This window comes from Hydractinia symbiolongicarpus, chromosome 10 (assembly GCF_029227915.1).
Source record: "Hydractinia symbiolongicarpus strain clone_291-10 chromosome 10, HSymV2.1, whole genome shotgun sequence".
Taxonomy (NCBI): domain Eukaryota; kingdom Metazoa; phylum Cnidaria; class Hydrozoa; order Anthoathecata; family Hydractiniidae; genus Hydractinia; species Hydractinia symbiolongicarpus.
Window position 1 is genome coordinate 1,210,306 of NC_079884.1, and position 18,984 is coordinate 1,229,289.

The window sequence follows — 18,984 nt, forward strand, 5'->3', positions numbered from 1 at the left end:
GGCAAAGATCGATTGGTATAACCATCAACGAGAGCTGAAAAGGCAAGCTGGAGAGAGCTTGAAGGAGCTCGATGAAGGTATGAGAGACTATTACATCGCAACGATCGAGAAGGCTCCTAAGTTATCCGACTTCTACACGCCTTCCAACCAGCAACAAGACGGTGAACTGACGTTCATCGTAGGATCACTAGCCCTCCTTGGTTTTGCAGCGTACAAATGGGTGTAAAATGTTTTCGACATGTAATAAACATGTCGAAGCATATCATTACCCAGGAAGAAGCGTAAAAATTTAGCAGTATTTACTATACCCCTGAAAATTTATGGACTGGTCGGAAGGCTGTTAAATTGCTCGCTGAGCACAGTGGACTACCTAAAAAGAAAGTCGTACACTGGCTATCTCGTCAGTTGCTCTGGCTCAGACATATCAAGGGGCCCAAGCGCATTAACTACCCGCATTTTACAATCACAAGGCCTAATGAAATGCACCAATTTGATTTGCTCTACATGCCTCATGATCGCCTGTATGGCTCGAAATACAAATATATCCTCACAGGGATCGATGTAGCCTCGCGCTACAAGGTAGCTAGACCATTGAGAACGAAGAAAGCCAGCGAAGTCGCCGACATGATCAAGGACATTTACGCGAAGCCCGGAGGCAAAGCAGGACCTTTACGCTATCCGAAGATCTTCCAGTGCGACAACGGTAGTGAGTTCAAGTCAGATGTGACGAAGCTGCTAGAGGGCAAAGGCGTCGAGATTAAGCGTGCAACCACCAAATATCATCATACCTTCACGGCCTTTGTCGAGTCCTATAACAAGGTGCTCGCTGAGAGACTTTTCAAACCTCAGGACGCGCAAGAGTTGGTCACTGAAGAGACTAGTACCATCACACCATCGTGAAAAGCATGAACAATACCAAGACTGCCATGATCGGTATGAAACCCAACAAGGCAATCAAGCTAGATGAAGTACCGCTTACGAAAGGCGAGGAATATCCCGAGGAAAAGCCGTTACCTGAGGACGGTCTTTACTTGTACCTACTGCAACCGGGAGAAGAGCATGGTGATGCAAAAAGACGTGCTACTGACGCTTTTTGGAGCAAAAAGACATATAGGATCGACCGTATCGAGGCTGTGTCAGCGGAAGGGCGAAGCCCGTCTAGCCGTCTGTTGTACTATCTTGCAGGTGGGCCCGAACGTAGTTTTGTGGCAGAGGAGCTCATGCTAATCCCAGAGGATGTTCAAGTACCTCCAGAGCATGTGATACAATGGTAAATTTCTCGAGCCCGAGCCATTTCACAGGTTCCCCTGCTACGGGGGAACCGCTCAGTTGATACCCATAAGCGTAGTTTTTGTAATCTATCAGGGTTACAAAAAAAATCCTAGATCTCGGCAAGCTCCATCAATCTCTGATGTGTATAATTACGACCTAATCGAAAGTGCCTTGGACGTTCGGGATTTACTTCAATGCATCCACGCTCTCGGAGCCTAATGTACAATGGCATTTGGGGTTTTTGCAAGAACGACGAGTTGACTGTTGGGATGATCTGTTAACTTGTTGCGAATCTTTTGCGCTACATAGCCTTGTTGCCCACATATAGCGACATACGGATATTCATCATCGTTATTCTTTTGGATTATAACCATTCCGTTATCCTTTCTAGGGTCCTCAAGGCGAGGAACGGCTCGGTTATGTAGTTCTTCAATTTCTTGCTCTTGTACGGCTATCGTTCGATCCTTGTACTCCAATTCGTCGTTGAGCAGAGCCAGCGCCGCTTGATTTTCTTCTACAATTCCAGCAAGCTTGTGGACCTCTTGAGGTAAAACCTCTTCAACAACCCAATCCAAAAATGGTGCTGCCTCAGGTCTGCCACACCTAAACAGGAAGCAATAAAGGCCTGGTTCCGTCAGCAAAACTGTATCTTGCTGGGGGTGGACAGATCTGTCCACCCTCTGGAGGTCAACAACAGCGTCACCTTTCCGTATTTTGTACTTGTTGGGAACAAGTCTCTGAATAGCTTTTACTCCCGCTTCCCGCTTATAGCCTGCGGCTCTCCAAACATCGGAGGCTACGATGCATTGACCTTTATCCTGAACAAAGAATGATCGGACTTGCTTTCCTTTAAAGTAATCAACCACAAGAGACATTTTGCTTGTGAGTTTTTGGAATTTCGGGGATCATGTTGCATGGACGGTGCTCTTTGAAACAACATGTGTAGTTAATGTGAGCCACAGGTTCACATTAATACTTACCTCGTCCCCAGGGCACCATCTAATAGGACTAAGCCGTCGTGCTATATGCATCTATAAGTGCTCGCAGTCTACCTCGAATATCGGGGTCTCTTGTATTGCTTTCCATCCACTTGAGTCCCTCGAGAGAGATGAAGATATCGTGGGGATTGCCGTTGTTATTTCTGAGCTGCTTGCGGGTTTGTTTAAAACGGGCTGGAAGGGATCTGAAAATACGATTTATCTTGGTCTCAATGGTAATATTTTTCATCTTGTAGTTTTGGAATAATTCCAACCAGGTTGCTTGGGACAGAACTCATCACGAGGTCCAATAACGAAAAAAACTGAGGAAGCCATGGATATTTTTCGCATAACTCTTCAATATCCCGAGTCGTGTTGGCTCTCAAAAGAGCTTGATACACAGCTTTAATTACGCTCTCATTATCCATCTTTTCTTATATGTTAAGAGTCTAACCAACAATCTTGTAACTTCTAGGATGCTCCAGTCTTACGTACAAGCAAGCATGCTTGGACTTCTTGAGCTGAGCCTTAATAATAGAAATTTCTTCCCTACTTGAAATTACATCGTTCTCTTCATGAATGAGCTCAAACTCCTTTCGATTCTTCGGATACCAGACAAAAAGCTGTTTCATTTGATCCCTTACTGTTATTGGGATCTTTTTATATCTTTGTGTTAGCAGCCACAAGCTATGTCTTCTGTGTCTACCCGAAACAGCTAGTTCTATCAACGCACCACGAGTTTTGTCGAGACTCTCGTCGGCTATCATATCGTCAACGATAAACAACGTCTCTTCCAGCAATGACGACAGTTTTTGGATCCATTCGAACAGCTGCTCCTTGGGCTCTATCAGAAACACGTAGTCATCCCTCCATAGCGAGGATCTCTCTTTATAGGTCTTGTTCCAGCGGATTGTAGGGCATAGAATGACAATGTTGTCGAAATGCTGCCTATACTCGTTTTCAAGCAAATCCAGGACAAGCTGCGTTTTGCCACAGCTTGTCGGTCCAGTAAAGATTGCCGTATGCGGCTCCTTGACAATGTCTAGAGTCATTTTATTTTAGGTCCTTCGGGTCACTCGTGTTTGCCTTGGGCAGACACAAACCTTGTAGACTTACTTAGGCTTTGGTACGATAGATAGAGGTATCCACCCCCTTGCTACCGCCATTTTCCGCGAGCCTCGACCCGCTGAAAAGTAAGCCAACATCTTCAGCACGTCGCTGGTATCCATCTTGGTGCTGGGGCTAGAGATTCCCAGAAATTTCTTCCTGGTTATGGCGTAAGTGAACGTAAAGCCTAGGTCCACGACTGTTTCATAGATCATGTCGATAATTTCTTTCTCCTTGGGTGTCACGTTAGAGCTCATTTATTATAGGTTATCGCATCTTGAAAATGTCGATATGACGCCCTTCCGCTGACACGGTCGCCAGGCGATCGCGTTGTTTTTGCGTGGGTTGAGACGGCCCTTGCTCATGCTGAGCCGCCAGGCGATCCGCTGGCGCACCTGTGGAGACGGTTTCAGCAGGCTTCTTACGTATGTAATAGACTGTCACGCAAACAGCAAGTACGGCAGCTAGACCTCCAGCGCCATAGAGATATGCACTGTCCCGGAACTTGTGAGGACTTGCGACAGGTTCCTGACCCTCTTGCGAAGTACTTTTGTCCAAGTTCTTCTAAAAGTCAGCCTTGTTCTTGCGATTCCATTCAGCAAGTCTCTTGCCAGCAGCAACACGACCCTCATTCTTCTTGGTTATGACTTGGTTAGATTGCTCTTCACCCATTTATTTAGACTTGTTCTTGGAAAAATAGTAGATGAAAAGAGGTCTTTATCTGAAGTGCCCCAGATCGGGGGTAGAGGTGACTGTCGATTCAACAGGGACCTACAACGAAGGAAAAGCCATCTACTGTTTTAAACGACCAAAGGCACGCTTGGGCTAAAAATTTTGTAAAGAGTTTTACAAAATTTCCTTGTAGTGACGAATCAGTGAATTTTCGACTTTTCTAGTAGAGCCAAGTTTTGCTCAAAATTATCCCATACCTTCACCAAAGACCTACAGACCATCGTGTAAAATAACAATGGTCTCTCTTCAAACCTTATAACAGCCTGAAGGTAATGGCGCCTGCCGCGTTTGTGGAACGAGCTAAGCAAAACTGGAAAGAGACTCATTCCACTCTCCACAAGTACGTGGGAAATAACGAGCCTACATAGCTTCCCGTTCCCATCTTCGAATGGATGGGTATTAATCAAGTCCATAAACAACCTTACCGCGTTCCATATCGGATCGTCAGTCTCTGTAGAGTAGTATCGATCCAGGGCGTCTATCACTAACCTTGGGATTGCAGAAACAGGGGCAAATTCGTGAAAACCAGCAAATGCCTTAGTCGTCCTGTATTTCCCTGTCAGCACGGGTTTGCCGCCCCTGTGTTTTTCCCCGCGCATCATGATCTCATGGATGGCTTGGATTTTGTCAGGCGTGAGACGTCCGCAGCACTGCATCCATTTTAGAGCGCGCATAAAGTTTATCATCTGCCTTTTGAAACTTTTCGTCTTTTCGTCAAGGTGTGCGTCTTCAGAATCCTGCATCAGCTTCCACGCCTCAGATGCTGAAAAGTTGGGCTCTACCTCTCCTTCGGATGCGTAGGTTCCGTACGCGAACAGGGCTTCCCACCCTTTTAGAAATTCCTCTACGTATGCGTGGTTTTTTCGCTTTCGCGAGAGTTCGGCTAGCTTTGCAGTTTTATTTAGGACATTTCGGTACTCGTCTTCGTCTGCCATCCAATACTGCCTTTTTAATTTCCAGTTTTCCATTTTGTTAAATATCTGAGTGCTCCCCATTTTCTCCTTGCTGTTCATCATCTCGCTCTTTATCTGTCTTGGACTTCACGGAGAGCTGAGTGTGATTAATAGTATGAGCAGCAACCAAGAGTGGCGCTAGAAATTTTCCAAAGGCAGAGTACACAAGGATCCCCAAATCTGCCATGGAGTCCTTGATAATTGGGTCTTCCTCAATGTCCTTTTTCAGACCCTCCGCACTATCGAGTTGAACAACATTACCTACAGCCTTCGCGTACATGCTAATCGCATGTGAAGATAGTGCCTTGGCGGTCTTTTCTCCCTTCTCGTGAATTTCACGTTGAACGAATTCCGCATACGCTTTTCGATCGCCTCATCTGATGCCTTGTCAGCAAAGCTTTCAGTACATTTCTTCGGCAAGAGATGCTGTTTGCCTTTGCGTATAGCTTCTTTCAAAGCTTGACGTTTGTCGATAGGTTTTTCACGATGTTCAAAAGCTTCCACAGGTGTGTCTACAACATCAAATATAGCTGTAATCTCGCTCATCTTTATTAGAAGCCTTCTATAACGCAAAAAGCAGAGCACGATCAAGACGTACGGAAGAATTATTGCTATAGTGAGGCCTATGTCGTTCATCATTTTTATTTGAAATTGTTGAGTAAAAAAGAGTAATTACAGTGCGTAGATTTTTTACTGTCCTCCATCTTGTTACTTTTTGTGAAGTGGTACTTCACAAAACTATGGACGGGGAAACCTCACTATTCACAACATAAGAGGGGAGGTATGTACGCCGTCAGCGTGCACCTTCCGCTTATCGTATAACGCTGAGAGGCCCAGCTTGTTTTGTTCGTACGTAACCATCCCCTGGTTGCGCACCCGGAAACCTACGTTTTTCGCAGTGTCAATAGAGCCATTCAACGCGTTCTTATACCTCTCCCATGTCATAGCGTTATGCTTCTTCGACATGCCTTTACAGGAGAATTTTGTGCCCTTTTTCCCTTCGACGAAATAGCACTTGGCTGTCGTGGCAATCATCCTAAACCCCATGAACTCAAGCTTAAACAAGCCTCCTGTTCGACTCGAATACTTGTCGGTGACGAGCCAGTTTTTCACGTCTTTGTCGTACTCGTCAAGCAGTTCAGGGTGAACGACATCACGTAACTCTTCTCCAGAGATGGCAAAATAGGCACTGTCCGTATCCATGTAAATATATTCAAAGTCTCGACGATCCACGTACTTGTCGATGAAGTCATAATAGAACTCAAGCATACGCAATTTGGCCAGCTGGTACACCGCAATGCCGCACTGGTATGCTCTGTCGATATGCACCTTTTTCTTTCCTTCTTTGATCTCGTAAGCATCACCTATCTCTTCAAGATCTTCAAGGTATGGCGATCTCATCGCTGCATCCACCTTCTTTTCATCTCTCGTAAAGATGGTGTTCGCGTGTCTCGCTAGGTCCTCGATCATTTTCCCATAGAACGAGTTCCCTTTCAGCTTGGCTGTATCTCCCGCAATACGCTTGTCAGAGTCTTTATCGGCTTGTCGTCGTGCATCCGCAATTTCTTCCGGAAACCATGCAAATGGCTTACCTCGTTTGTACTTGATGAACTGGTGAAACGCTGTCACCTTCAGGCCATGGTCGAGGTACCACTTTATCACCGGAGTGTACAACAAGATCTTTTTAGCTTTCATCAACCCTAGAAGCTTACGTGTACCTGGAACACGTTTGCGCCCTGTTGCTTTTAGGTACTCGTGCATGTGCTCAGGGATTTGATCGTCGGGTATCTCCTTGACCACAAATAGCGGAGCCATCTCGCTAAATTTGTCATACAGCTCCTTCGGCACTTCGATGTCGACCTGCGCAAAACCGAAGAGGGATCCATTTTGCACACCTTGTGTTAGTAGCTCGAGATTGTGTTTCGCTGTCGGTGTAGGCACCTTGATCAGCTTCTCCTTTCCACAAGGAAAGTCTTGCATCAACGTACTCGGGTACAGCATGTTCGCGTCATATCCAAGAATGGTTTTGCACTTTTTACTGTTTCGACCATAGATATGGGATCTGATACCCGTCACGTCTCTCTCGTGGTACCTACAGAACACGATGGCAGACCCTCCCACCATGCCTGTTTGAAGCAGTTCATACGCCTCATTCTTCGTGCACTCAGTGCAAGTCTCTCGCACCTTTTTGGACGCCTCGCAACTCATTCCTTTGCATCCCCCTGCACATTTTCCCTTGCATGTCTTGCACTTTTTCCCCTTGCATGTCTTGCACTTTTGCCCCTTGCACGTCTCGCAATTCTCACCTCTTTTTCTCTTTCCACCACAAACCTCGCATGGTCTGCCGTTACACACATCGCAAACGTTACCCTCACACTCTTTACACTGTTCTCGAGCTTTCTTGCACGCCTCGCAGCCCTCCCCTTCGCACGGCTCGCTTTCACACTTGTGCTTGCATGGTTCTCCTGGCGCGTATAGCTCTAGCTTTGGATTCAGTCGTAGAAACTTGTTCCAGACGTAGCGCATCGACACACCTGGAATGCTTACCGCGTCTTTCAAAATGTCTATCTCGTCGTCGTAGTACTGCAGCCAGGTCTTGTCCACGGCTTCGATGAAAGGTTCCACGTCGGCTAAATTGTACTCACGCAACCAGTCCATCATGGTGACGCAGCCTCGCTTGTAAAACTCTGCACGGAATGTTCCGTACTCTTCAGTAGAGAGGGTGTTTTTCCCACTAAGACTGCTATAGAAGTGTTCGTGCTCCACGGGTCCGACGTGGTTTAGCTTGTCATAGCTCGTCAGCCACTCGTATGGGGACACCAGCTTTTCGAGCTTGCAATCCAGAGACTTGCACCATAGGTCGTAGCTCATGCCAGGAGCTATAAAATTTTTGATATCGAGAAATTTGAACCTCGAGGTCGTAAAGAACATATAGTCGTTGTCTTTCTTCGCCACTTTGATCTTATCGCTATCGTATCTGGCAATTTGATCGACAAAGTACCGCTTGATCATGTTCAGGTCATACTTGCCACTGTTAAAACCGATCACAGGCACTTGATGCTCCCACGCGTCCCATGCATTCTGAGTATTGTCTGAAAGCATGTTAAAATCATTGGGTCTCGGGTGCATTCTCTCCACCTCTTTCACGATGAGGGCGTGTCTCTTTTCGAGCTGCTCCACAAACTGTTTAATCAAGATCTTGGGATCATCGTGCTCCAAGAACGTTGGATCTCCGTTCAGACTATCGTGAATAGCGACGCTGACCGGCACATGCTCCGAGATGTATGTTAGATCGGATGTTTGCCGCTGATTCAGAGGGAGCAAAAGTGCCTGGAAATCAAACACGATGTAGTGAGGGTAGGGTCGAAATTCTTTCTTGAAGTACCTCTTGGCTTTGGGTGGGCTCTCACACTCCCACACTGCCACGAGGTTGTAGCCAAGTTTTCGGATGCCTTCCTCCTTGGATTTGGTGGCTGTATATCTGTTTATGTTTGCTGTTCCTTGGCAGGGGCATCCGTGCCACTTGCAACCGTGATACTCATAGACTGTCCTGGTTTGAGGTTCATAGCCGTCTACCTTGTAGACCTCATTTTTTTTCTCCCCGTAGCGAATCACTCGTTCTCCTCCATGCCCACAGAGTGCGTGATGAATGTGCCTTTTAGTTTCCCTCGACATGTGCTCGATCCATTTACAAGCGTCATAGCTAAAACCCTCACCGTAAAAGACCCTCTCTGACTTGCTAGGCATGCGCTTGACCTTTTTTCCTTTGCAGATGATAGTCGACTTTTTTCCTTTACATATCTTCTTATGTCTCGTAAGATCTCCGCTGCTTGTAAACATTTGCTTGCAGACTTCGCATTCCCATTTCTGTTGGCCAGTACGTCTAAATCCTTGATGTAGAAACAGTGTCCATCCAGCATACCAAGGTTGATCGTGCCTAAATCTTTTTTGTATTGATTCTGACCGTACACGAGTCTCCATGGCGCTTTCTCAGAGTTGGTCTTGGGTTCAAAGACTCTGATGTTGATCTTGAAACGCTTCGCTATGCCCTCGAAGTCAACAAGCTTCGTAGCACGTACTTCTTTCCGTTTTAGTTTGGGATTCTCGTAGTACTCGCGTGCTAGTGTGAGGGCTGGCCTTGTAAGGTACTCTGTTCCACGTTGTACCCCGGCCCTCTTTTCGATGGCTAGGCATCGCCAGACACATAGGTTGTCCGTTCGCTCTTCTTTACCATCCACAGCGTAGATGCACCTCTTCTTTCGCAACCAGTCTGGTAAAGGTCCACAACCTAACAAGGGCTCCCTTGTGGAGATGATCTTGATCTGCACATGCTGGAAGATTATTTTCCCTTCGTATGATCCTGGGGTCTCGATTGTTCTTTCTGGTGGCAAGTACGCCTTCCCCCAAAACTCATGATCTCCTAGATCTAATCGCTGCATTTCGCATTTTTCGATAAAGGCTTCGATGTCAGCTAGGCTCGTAAGCGACCCTTCGCTTCCCTTGCTCTTGTGATACGGAGCTGTACCACCTCCTGCTTCGTAGATGGTGCAAGCAAAACTGTAGACTACCTTGACTCTCATGTCTATGTAGGGCGTAATTTTTCGCATGATGGCCTCCGCCAGTGGGTGATTAAGGTTCTTGTTAAACCGCCATGTCTTGACACGATTTCCGTCTTCCAACATCTGTGTGTCATTTTCATCAAAAATATGCTGAATGTCTTCGACGCCTTCGGATCGGTTTTTCTCTTGTGAGAACATGTGCTTGATGTCTTCGACTCCTCTGTATTCGTCTTGTATGTCTCCAGCATCGTAAAAATCCTCTCGCGATTCTCTCTCGACTTCATCGTGCAGCGTCGTCCGTCCACCAATTTGCTCCCTCGCCCTGTTATAATAAAAAGTAACAGTGTCTCGCAGGCTCTGCAGTCTCTCTGCAAGAGCATCACGTGTTGCTGCTACTGGCGCTGAGACAGCACTATATAATTTACTGATTGCATTTCTGAAGTAATTCATTTCTCTTTATTATATACAGATTTTTGACTTTCAGAGTTTTTTTTGAAGTGGACAAAATTTGAGTAGGGAATTTCCCTTTCTATTCAAATAGATTTGCGCATGCGCGTTTTTCAGCAGTTTTGTCGAGTGCCGTGATGTCACGTGTTTACTCACTTGAGGCATGATAAAATCTGTGACGTCACAGCTGTTTTAAGGGGTCTAAAAGCAGCGTTTTTTAATAGGGGTTTGACCGTCGAAAACCAAAAACCTGGTTATAAGGGTGTACTACTCTAGCTACGAGTGCTGCAAGGACGGTGTGTGTGGCTTGAAAAGGTCTATAGAAGTGTCGATTTTGTGAGGGGTTGGTTGCGGCTGTCAAAGAACGTTGTGCTACAGGAGAATTATGCGAAATATAATCAGTTAAACGAAAAATAGAAGTATTTACATACAATCGGACTGTTGTATTGTATTGTAAGTATTGTATGGTGGAAGAAGACTTTTTGTATATTGTTGTTGCTGTACTGGTTTCATTTAAGTTTTGCTAAGTCTTGCTATGAATGTAATACAACGCACACCGTAATACAACACACCAGTATCAACACGGGCGTTTTAAAAGCTGCGCGTATCTAAGCTCCTCTGTTCCTTATCCAAGTGTCAATTCGATGTTTTTAGGAGACGTCTCAGCTTAGATTGATAATAGAAATCGTTCTTTTCTCTGGGTTCTGCTGGCTCCCAGCCGTAATACACATCACGCGTTAGCTGCTAAAACGTTGAGGAAATACACGGGGAATGAAGAAAGGTCGAACAAGTGGTGTCGGTCCATAAACAACCGCCGGAATTCCATTCGCCCTACCTGGGATAAGTTAAAAATGCGCGATTTTGGGTAGACGGCCTTCACTGGGTGGAACGGTATCACACCCAACTTTGTGAGCGACAGTACAGCTGGCGAGCCATCCACGAAACCTCGTGTCGTGTTTGCAACCTAACTCGTCCATATAGCTGTTATTTGGCCAATTTTGTCATTATTCTAATGTTTTTTCATTCTTGAGGCAATTAGTACCCGTTTGTTATGCTGAAACTACCACATACATACTATCTTTTAACCGCTCTCACGTAACGTTTGGGGACAAACCAATTTCAGGATAGAAAACATCAAACAGTATTATAGTCAAAACTTACAATATTATCAGGAGGTGCCATGGCTTAGATGGGGAGTCCTAGAGGATTTAATGCTCATTTTGAGCAACGCAGATCCAATTAGGGTCCGCAATCTACATACCAGACTCCCTGCAACATCTAATATGACGCACACAGTACAAGCTTAATTTGGATGTCAGCTTAATTAGGCTGTATGGTACAGTCTAATTAGGCGTTTGTTTTACAGCTTAGTTAATATGTACAAAACTTTGATTGTCGAAAACACATATTTAACTGGATTTTAGCATCTATAGCTATATCTAACTGAATACGTGCATATAAACATCTCCAATACATTAGTTTTTTCGTAGCACCTTGGAGATCCACTAAATTTGAAGTTTAAAAATGGTTGCTTAAATAGGCAGTATCATGTGATGTGACATCCTAACTAGGATGCAGTACAGGTTAAATAGAATATCGCTACGAAGAACCATTGTTTCTATATATACCATATCTTTTTAACCCAGGGTGCTGGAAATACCATTCTTTTTTTACAATGTAGTGGTCAAACTGACGATGAAAAAGCTGCAGCAGTGATTCTGCTAAAATTTACATTTTGTCAAGAAATCAGGGAAAAAATTTTTCTACCTCCTTATTTAGATGATACCTAATTAAGTTGTACGATACAGCTTAGGAGATCTCCAAATTAAGCTATACAGCTTAATTAAGAGAATTTCCCTGACAGGCATAACATACGTAGTGTATTATGAATTCTATATAATAGTACATATAGAATACTGTTATAACCAGTATACACAAACGTATGTACACGTTTGTGTATATACTGCTAAGAAGGTAATTCAATGAAAGCCATGATTCGGCATAGTTTTGAAATACACGATTCACAGTTTCCGCTAACCATTGTTGAAATAAATCTTTCTTTTGTTATAACGCTCTTATTGACAATTGAAAAAATAGAAGTAATTAATTTTTTTGTTAAATATTTTGAAAATAAAAGTCACAATTACTTCACTGGCATTAATTATTTTTTTAGAAAATGAGAAATATAATGCCCATGGTCAAAGCCTTATTAAATTCACTCTGTTTACTTCCTTTTTTCTATACAGAAAACGAGCGAACAATTTAACCTGTGAAGAGGTGTATTTGTCTGATTGAAAATATGCTTAACCTTTGTTTCAGACATGCAGCTGCATTTTCCCTTGCCTGATTGCACAATTCTTTGTTAGAAAATAACAAAAAATGAAATTAGTGTTATGAATGTGTCTAGGACTAGAAACTGTAATGTCACAGGTGTTTCTTTGAATTGGAATAAGATAGAAGACTAAAAGCGTTCAATGCCTATTTAGGATGAATCAATTTTTTTTACCCCAATCTTTTTAGATCAAAACCGAGCCACAAAATTGATTATTTTACCTTTGAAAATGAATCCATTCAAGCCTTAAAATCACGTTAGCGCCTTGTTAGCAAAAATTTTGAGATCCCTATTTTATTGTAAAAACTGGAATATATATAGATAAGAAAACATTATCCTGCACTCAAGAACAAAAAATGTTCAAATGTCTTACTGAAATAGCAAACTTACCCTTATTTTTTTTCGCCTACAGATCCACTATTAAAATTTATTCCATGATTCACACAATCATAAACGCACAGAAAAATCAACCATGGGCTTGCTGGATACATTTCATAGATAGATAGATAGATATATCTATCTATCTATCACAATCAGCATTCTTCCCTATTGGGATTTTATAATTATTTTATGCAATAATTCCAGTGACGAAAATTTAAAACTGAAATGTAATATTAGGCGACTCCAACTTAATTAGTTGTTCTACGGGCCCAACCAATTTGTAAACCGGAAGTTCTGTGAGACTGCTCTGGAACGTAGAAAAAAGTTAAAGGATACTGATCTTACGTCAATTTCTCCTAACCTGAATAGTTCTGATATTTTTATTTCTGATAACCTGTGCCAATATGACTTAATGTTACTTGGAATGTGTCGTCAACTGTATACAAAAGCTAAAATACATGCATGCTGGTCCTGGAAAGGATCTATTTCAATAAAAATTAATGAAAATGATCGCCCAACAAAAATAAACAATGTATATGAATTAGTAGGAATGTTTCCTGATTTTGATTTCTATAACTGAATTTGTATTAACCTAACTTATTATCTGTTTATTTATGATACTTTTTTACTGTCTCTACCATTATGAATTTAACGGTGCGCTTTTGGTCTATTATATTCATGTGAACCGTCATTTTTAAATTTCCATAATGACAAACCTTGTGCTGAGTAAACTTTCAGACTGCATTTTTGTTGATTTTGTTTTTCTCCCTTTCTTTGCATCTATATATATAGTATATACTTCTAGAATTATCCAATTTATTATTTTAGCTAATAATCTGAAAGCTAAAACTACTTTTCATCCAACTTATTTACTCCCCTGTGTGTGTTTTGTGTCCACTCAACCACCAGTTTAATTCTCGTGAGAATAACATTTACTAAGTAGCTTCCCTTTGGTGTTTTGTGTGATTTATTTATTTATATATATATATATATATATATATATATATATATATATATATATATATATATATATATATATATATATATATTTATTTATTTATTTATTTATTTATTTATTTATTTATTTATTTTTTTTGATTATTAATATTTATTTATTTATTTTCCTGTAGCACTTATTTACTTTTATACAAATTAACAACCTATGACCAATTTTCCCTGTAACATCTGCAAAAAAAATGTTAATAATAACCACCGAGCAATTCAATGCGATATTTGTAACCACTGGATTCATATAAAATGTAACAACTTAGATAATACCAGTTATAATTTACTAAAACAGTCCACAACACCATGGTTTTGTATTGATTGCACAGCTAAAACACTACCTTTTCAAAATCTAAATAATGATCAATTTTTTCTCAATTCAAAAAACATAAATTTTAAATGTAACACATCTTCTCAACTTAATATAACACCTTCAGAAAATATCGAGGCTCTTCTAAAAGAATTTAACAATTTGTCATCCAACATGAATAAAGCTAATGATGATGATAATCCAACCATTAAATGTCAATATTATGATATCAATGACTTCTGTTCGTCAAAATTTAAATCTGAAAATTTCTTCTCTATTTTCCATCTGAATATAGCTTCTTTATCTAGACATAAACACGATCTTGAGACCTTATTAAATATCTTAAATTTTGATTTTAGCATTTTAGCTATTACTGAAACAAAAATTATGAAAAATTTGAATCCAAACTACGATATTAATCTAGAAGGCTATCAACTATTCCACACTCCCACTGAATCCAGTGCAGGAGGGACATTATTATATGTACGCAATCACTTTAATTGTAAGATTCGAGATGATCTGAATATATACAAATCTAAAGAATTAGAATCTATATTTATTGAAATAATTAGTCCTCGTAAAAAAAATACAATTGTAGGCTGTGTGTACAAACATCCGGGAATGTCAATTGATGATTTTAACTCTAACTATTTTCAACCAATAATTAACAAAACTATGAATGAAGACAAAAGTGTTTTTATATCCGGTGATTTTAATATAAATTTACTCAACATCAGTAAAGACGATCAAAGTTCAGATTTCATTAATAATTTGTTTTCAAATCTCTGTATACCACATATTACACTACCAACAAGAATAACACCAAGATCTAAAACGCTAATTGATAACATATTTTCGAACTGTCTTGAATTTTCCAATTGTATCTCAGGAAACCTAACTTCATCCATATCTGATCATTTACCTCAATTTTTATTGGTTCCAAATTTGAACATAAAATCCAATTCTAAAAAACAAAATATTTATAAAAGAAACTATTCAAAATTCAACGAAGAAGCATTTCTACTTGACCTAACTAAAATTAATTGGGATAATGAAATTTCTCTGAGTAAAAATGATCCTAATTATTCATTTGATAAATTTAATCATGCAATAAACCAATTATTAGATAAGCATATACCTTTAAAGAAGATGTCAAAAAAACAATACAAGCAACAATCTAAACCATGGATTACAAAAGGAATATGTAAATCTATCACTATAAGAGATAAATTACTGAAAAAATTCATAAATTACAGAAAGAATGATAATTATAAAAATATGTTACACAATAATTATAAACAATACAGAAATTTAATTGTTGATTTGATCAGAAAAAGTAAAAAACAACATTATCAAAAATAATTTTTTGAAAACTCGAATAACATTAGAAAAACTTGGGACGGAATCAAAACCATTATTAGCATATCCAAAATGAAATCCACTGTTCCTACTAGCCTAAAAATTAACAATAAAATTAACAATAATCCTGTTGATATTGCTAACTGCTTTAATAACTATTTTTCCACAGTAGGAGTAAAACTTCAAAATAAAATTTCACCTTCTAATAAACCATTCCATAATTACCTTAATGACGCAAATCACAATTCTTTTTTTATCAATCCTACTACTGAAAATGAAATAATACCACTGATATCTTCTTTAAATGAAAATAAAACAAACGGACTTTTTAGTATACCCAGCAATATTTTTAAACTTTTAAATTCAATGTATCAACACCCCTATGCGAGATAATAAATCTATCATTTTCGACTGGCATCTATCCAGATAACTTAAAAATTGCAAAAATTATACCTATATATAAAAATAAAGGATCTAGTCTAGAATGTAACAATTACCGCCCAATATCACTCCTCTCTAATATTAATAAAATTTTTGAAAAACTCATGCACTCCAGATTATACAATTTTTTAGACTATCACAATTGTATTTATGATCTACAATTTGGTTTTCGACAAAATCATTCCACTAATAATGCACTCTTCAGTATTACAGAGAAAATAAGAGAAACTTTAGATTTCAACAACTTTGCATGTGGAACATTCATTGACCTGCAAAAGGCATTTGACACTGTTGATCATACTATCCTTTTAAAAAAACTTGAAAATTATGGAATTAGAGGACTATCTAACTCCTGGTTCAGATCATACCTTAGTAACAGAAAACAATATGTTTCAATAAATGGTTTTGATTCAAATGTCCAAAATATAACAATAGGAGTACCCCAAGGGTCTGTACTTGGACCTTTACTATTTCTAATTTATATTAATGATCTAAACAATGCAATTAAATACTCAACAGTCCACCATTTTGCAGATGATACTAACTTACTGACAATTAGTGATAATTTAAAATCAATAAGGAAGCAATTAAACCTTGATCTAAGATTCCTTTGCAACTGGCTCCGGGCCAACAAAATATCCCTAAATGCTAGTAAAACAGAAATCATCCTCTTTACCCATCCAAACAAATCTATTGACTATGATATCAAAATAAAAATCAATGGCCATAAAATTTTACCTTCTGAATCTATTAAATATTTAGGGATCACTCTGGACAAACATTTAAAATGGCATATACACATAGATAATCTTAAAGTAAAACTATCCAGATCCATTGGGATATTATCTAAAATAAGACACTATGTTTCCTATAATATTTTAACTAATATATATCATGCTATCTTCTCATCACATCTAACTTATGGATGTCAAATATGGGGACATAACAAAAGCACCTACCTGAATAGAATTATCTCCCTTCAAAATAAAGCAATTAAAATTATGAACTTCAAACCTGCAAACAGCCCTACTTTTCTATTATTTAATAAATCCAAAATACTTACTTTTCCTGACACAATTAAGCTGAAAGACTTTTTATTTGCGTATGATCATTATCATAAAAATTTGCCTAAACCTCTGCAAGGCATTTTCACTCTGGTTACAAATACTCATACCCATAATACTAGAAATGCATCAAACAATAACCTAATACTTCCAAATGTTAGTACCACTTGGTATGGAATTTATAGTATAAAATATCAATCAATCCGTTGCTGGAATACAATTAATAACCAACACAGTGATAAAAAGCTGTCATCACTATCCAAAAACCAGTGCAAAAAAATAATTACAAATCAATTGTTAAGTAAATACTTATAAGGAATATATATAAACTAATAATTTATTTGCTACACTTAAATTTAAATTTAAGTTTAATTAGTTATTCATTTTTTGTATATATATAGCTATATTTTTTTTTTTATTTAATTTTGTTTAATTTTTGTTTATCTTATTTCATTTATTGATTTTTTGTTTGTTTTTCTTGTGTTTTTTTGTTTGTTTTTCTTGTGTTTTTTTGTTTGTTTTGTCTTTGTCTTCTAATTTATTTCTACCACGTATATATATATATGTCTATCTTATTTTTTTTTGTTGACAGGGGGGCTAGTTCTTGATTAGATTTATCTATTTGACTAGCTCTCCTGTTAGGTTAGATTATTGCATTATTTATACTCTAGACAATTTTTTTTTTTTTAAAAAGTTTATTTTTTGTAATCTAACTTAACAAATAAATGTATTTACTTACTTACTTACACTAATTTTCACAAAAACGAAAAAATAATAATATCAAGCAAAAATTTTTTAAAGAAAAATATTGAAAAAAATAACAATACATTTTCCCATCCCATCTCGTGATAGTATAATGAGCATAGAAGATAATCAATGATGTTATTTGTTCTTGGTTAAATGTCAATCTACAATTAACAATCACAAAAATAGTTACATGGTTTAACAAAAGTTTATGTGATTTCTAACGAAAATTAGCTATTTTCGCTAAAATAGTTATAATATATACAAGTGAAAAACATGACAGATAATTATTGTGGTAGCACCCTCCTTCGTTATGATTATTATGTTTTAAATGACGCTAGCTAAAATGTAATACTGCAAGACTTTTAGTCGATACCATTTAGGAAAAATAATAATAACAAGGTAGAATACGCTTGTCGCAACACCCTTCTCCTCCTCCTCCGTTATGAATTTTAAATAAATAATATAATGCTTTAAATATTGTCAACTAAACTATAGTCTGTTAAAAGATTTTACACTTAAATTTAGATTTTCTTAAAAGTTTTTATCAAATATTTATCAAACACCCTTTAAGTGAACAATAAACCCCCTCCACTACTCTTGTTTTGACCTGAAAGTTTTTAAAATAACTCAAATCCACTGAAATTAATACTACAAATGTCCAGCAGTTACTTAAAATAAAATAAAAATTACTTAACATGAATGTGGTAGTAACTTATAATTCAAGATCTTAGCTTTAGAGTTTCCAGAAAAATACAATGGATACTCCGTGCACTTGAAATTATGCCAATCTTCTAAACTAGGCATAAACACTGGTAAGCATTTCCTACACTTTAGGGTTTAGTCCAAGCAAATAATTACAAACCTAAACAAATTTTATTGGAATGTCTTCTTTTGATAGGTTATTTGTTTGACTAAGTTACCTTGTAATATTTTGCACCAAAATGTATGAAAACCAACTTTATCACTCATGTACAAGGAAAATTTTAACATTCACTAAGTATTATATTACTTGTACTACTGGAAAAAATTTGAAGGATAATTTGAAGGGGGTATGTCTTGTTTACTTTTCATTACAGGGCTATCTGTCAAATCCTAACAACAGCCAAAATTTAACATTTTTCAGTATTTTTGTGCTGAATTAAAAAAAACATAAATGCAATGATTAAAAAAGGATAGAAGGTTCTAAAAGAAATGGTATGATTCTCTAGTTGTTAAGGCAATTTCCCATGTTGAAACATAACATTTTTAAAGTGAAAATCCATATTTTAAATGGGCTATCTCTTTAATGGCAAGTTCTG

General features: G+C 38.6%; 1 protein-coding gene across 1 annotated transcript; it reads left to right on the forward strand.

The window, feature by feature from the left end:
* Positions 1–13,922: 13,922 nt before the first annotated feature.
* On the forward strand, positions 13,923–18,601 carry LOC130612778 (uncharacterized). Its single transcript, XM_057434135.1, has 5 exons — positions 13,923–15,279; positions 16,008–16,127; positions 16,638–17,240; positions 18,418–18,498; positions 18,585–18,601. The coding sequence occupies exons 1-5, from the start codon at positions 13,923–13,925 to the stop codon at positions 18,599–18,601; spliced, it is 2,178 nt and encodes a 725-aa protein (XP_057290118.1).
* The last annotated feature ends 383 nt before the right edge of the window (positions 18,602–18,984 follow it).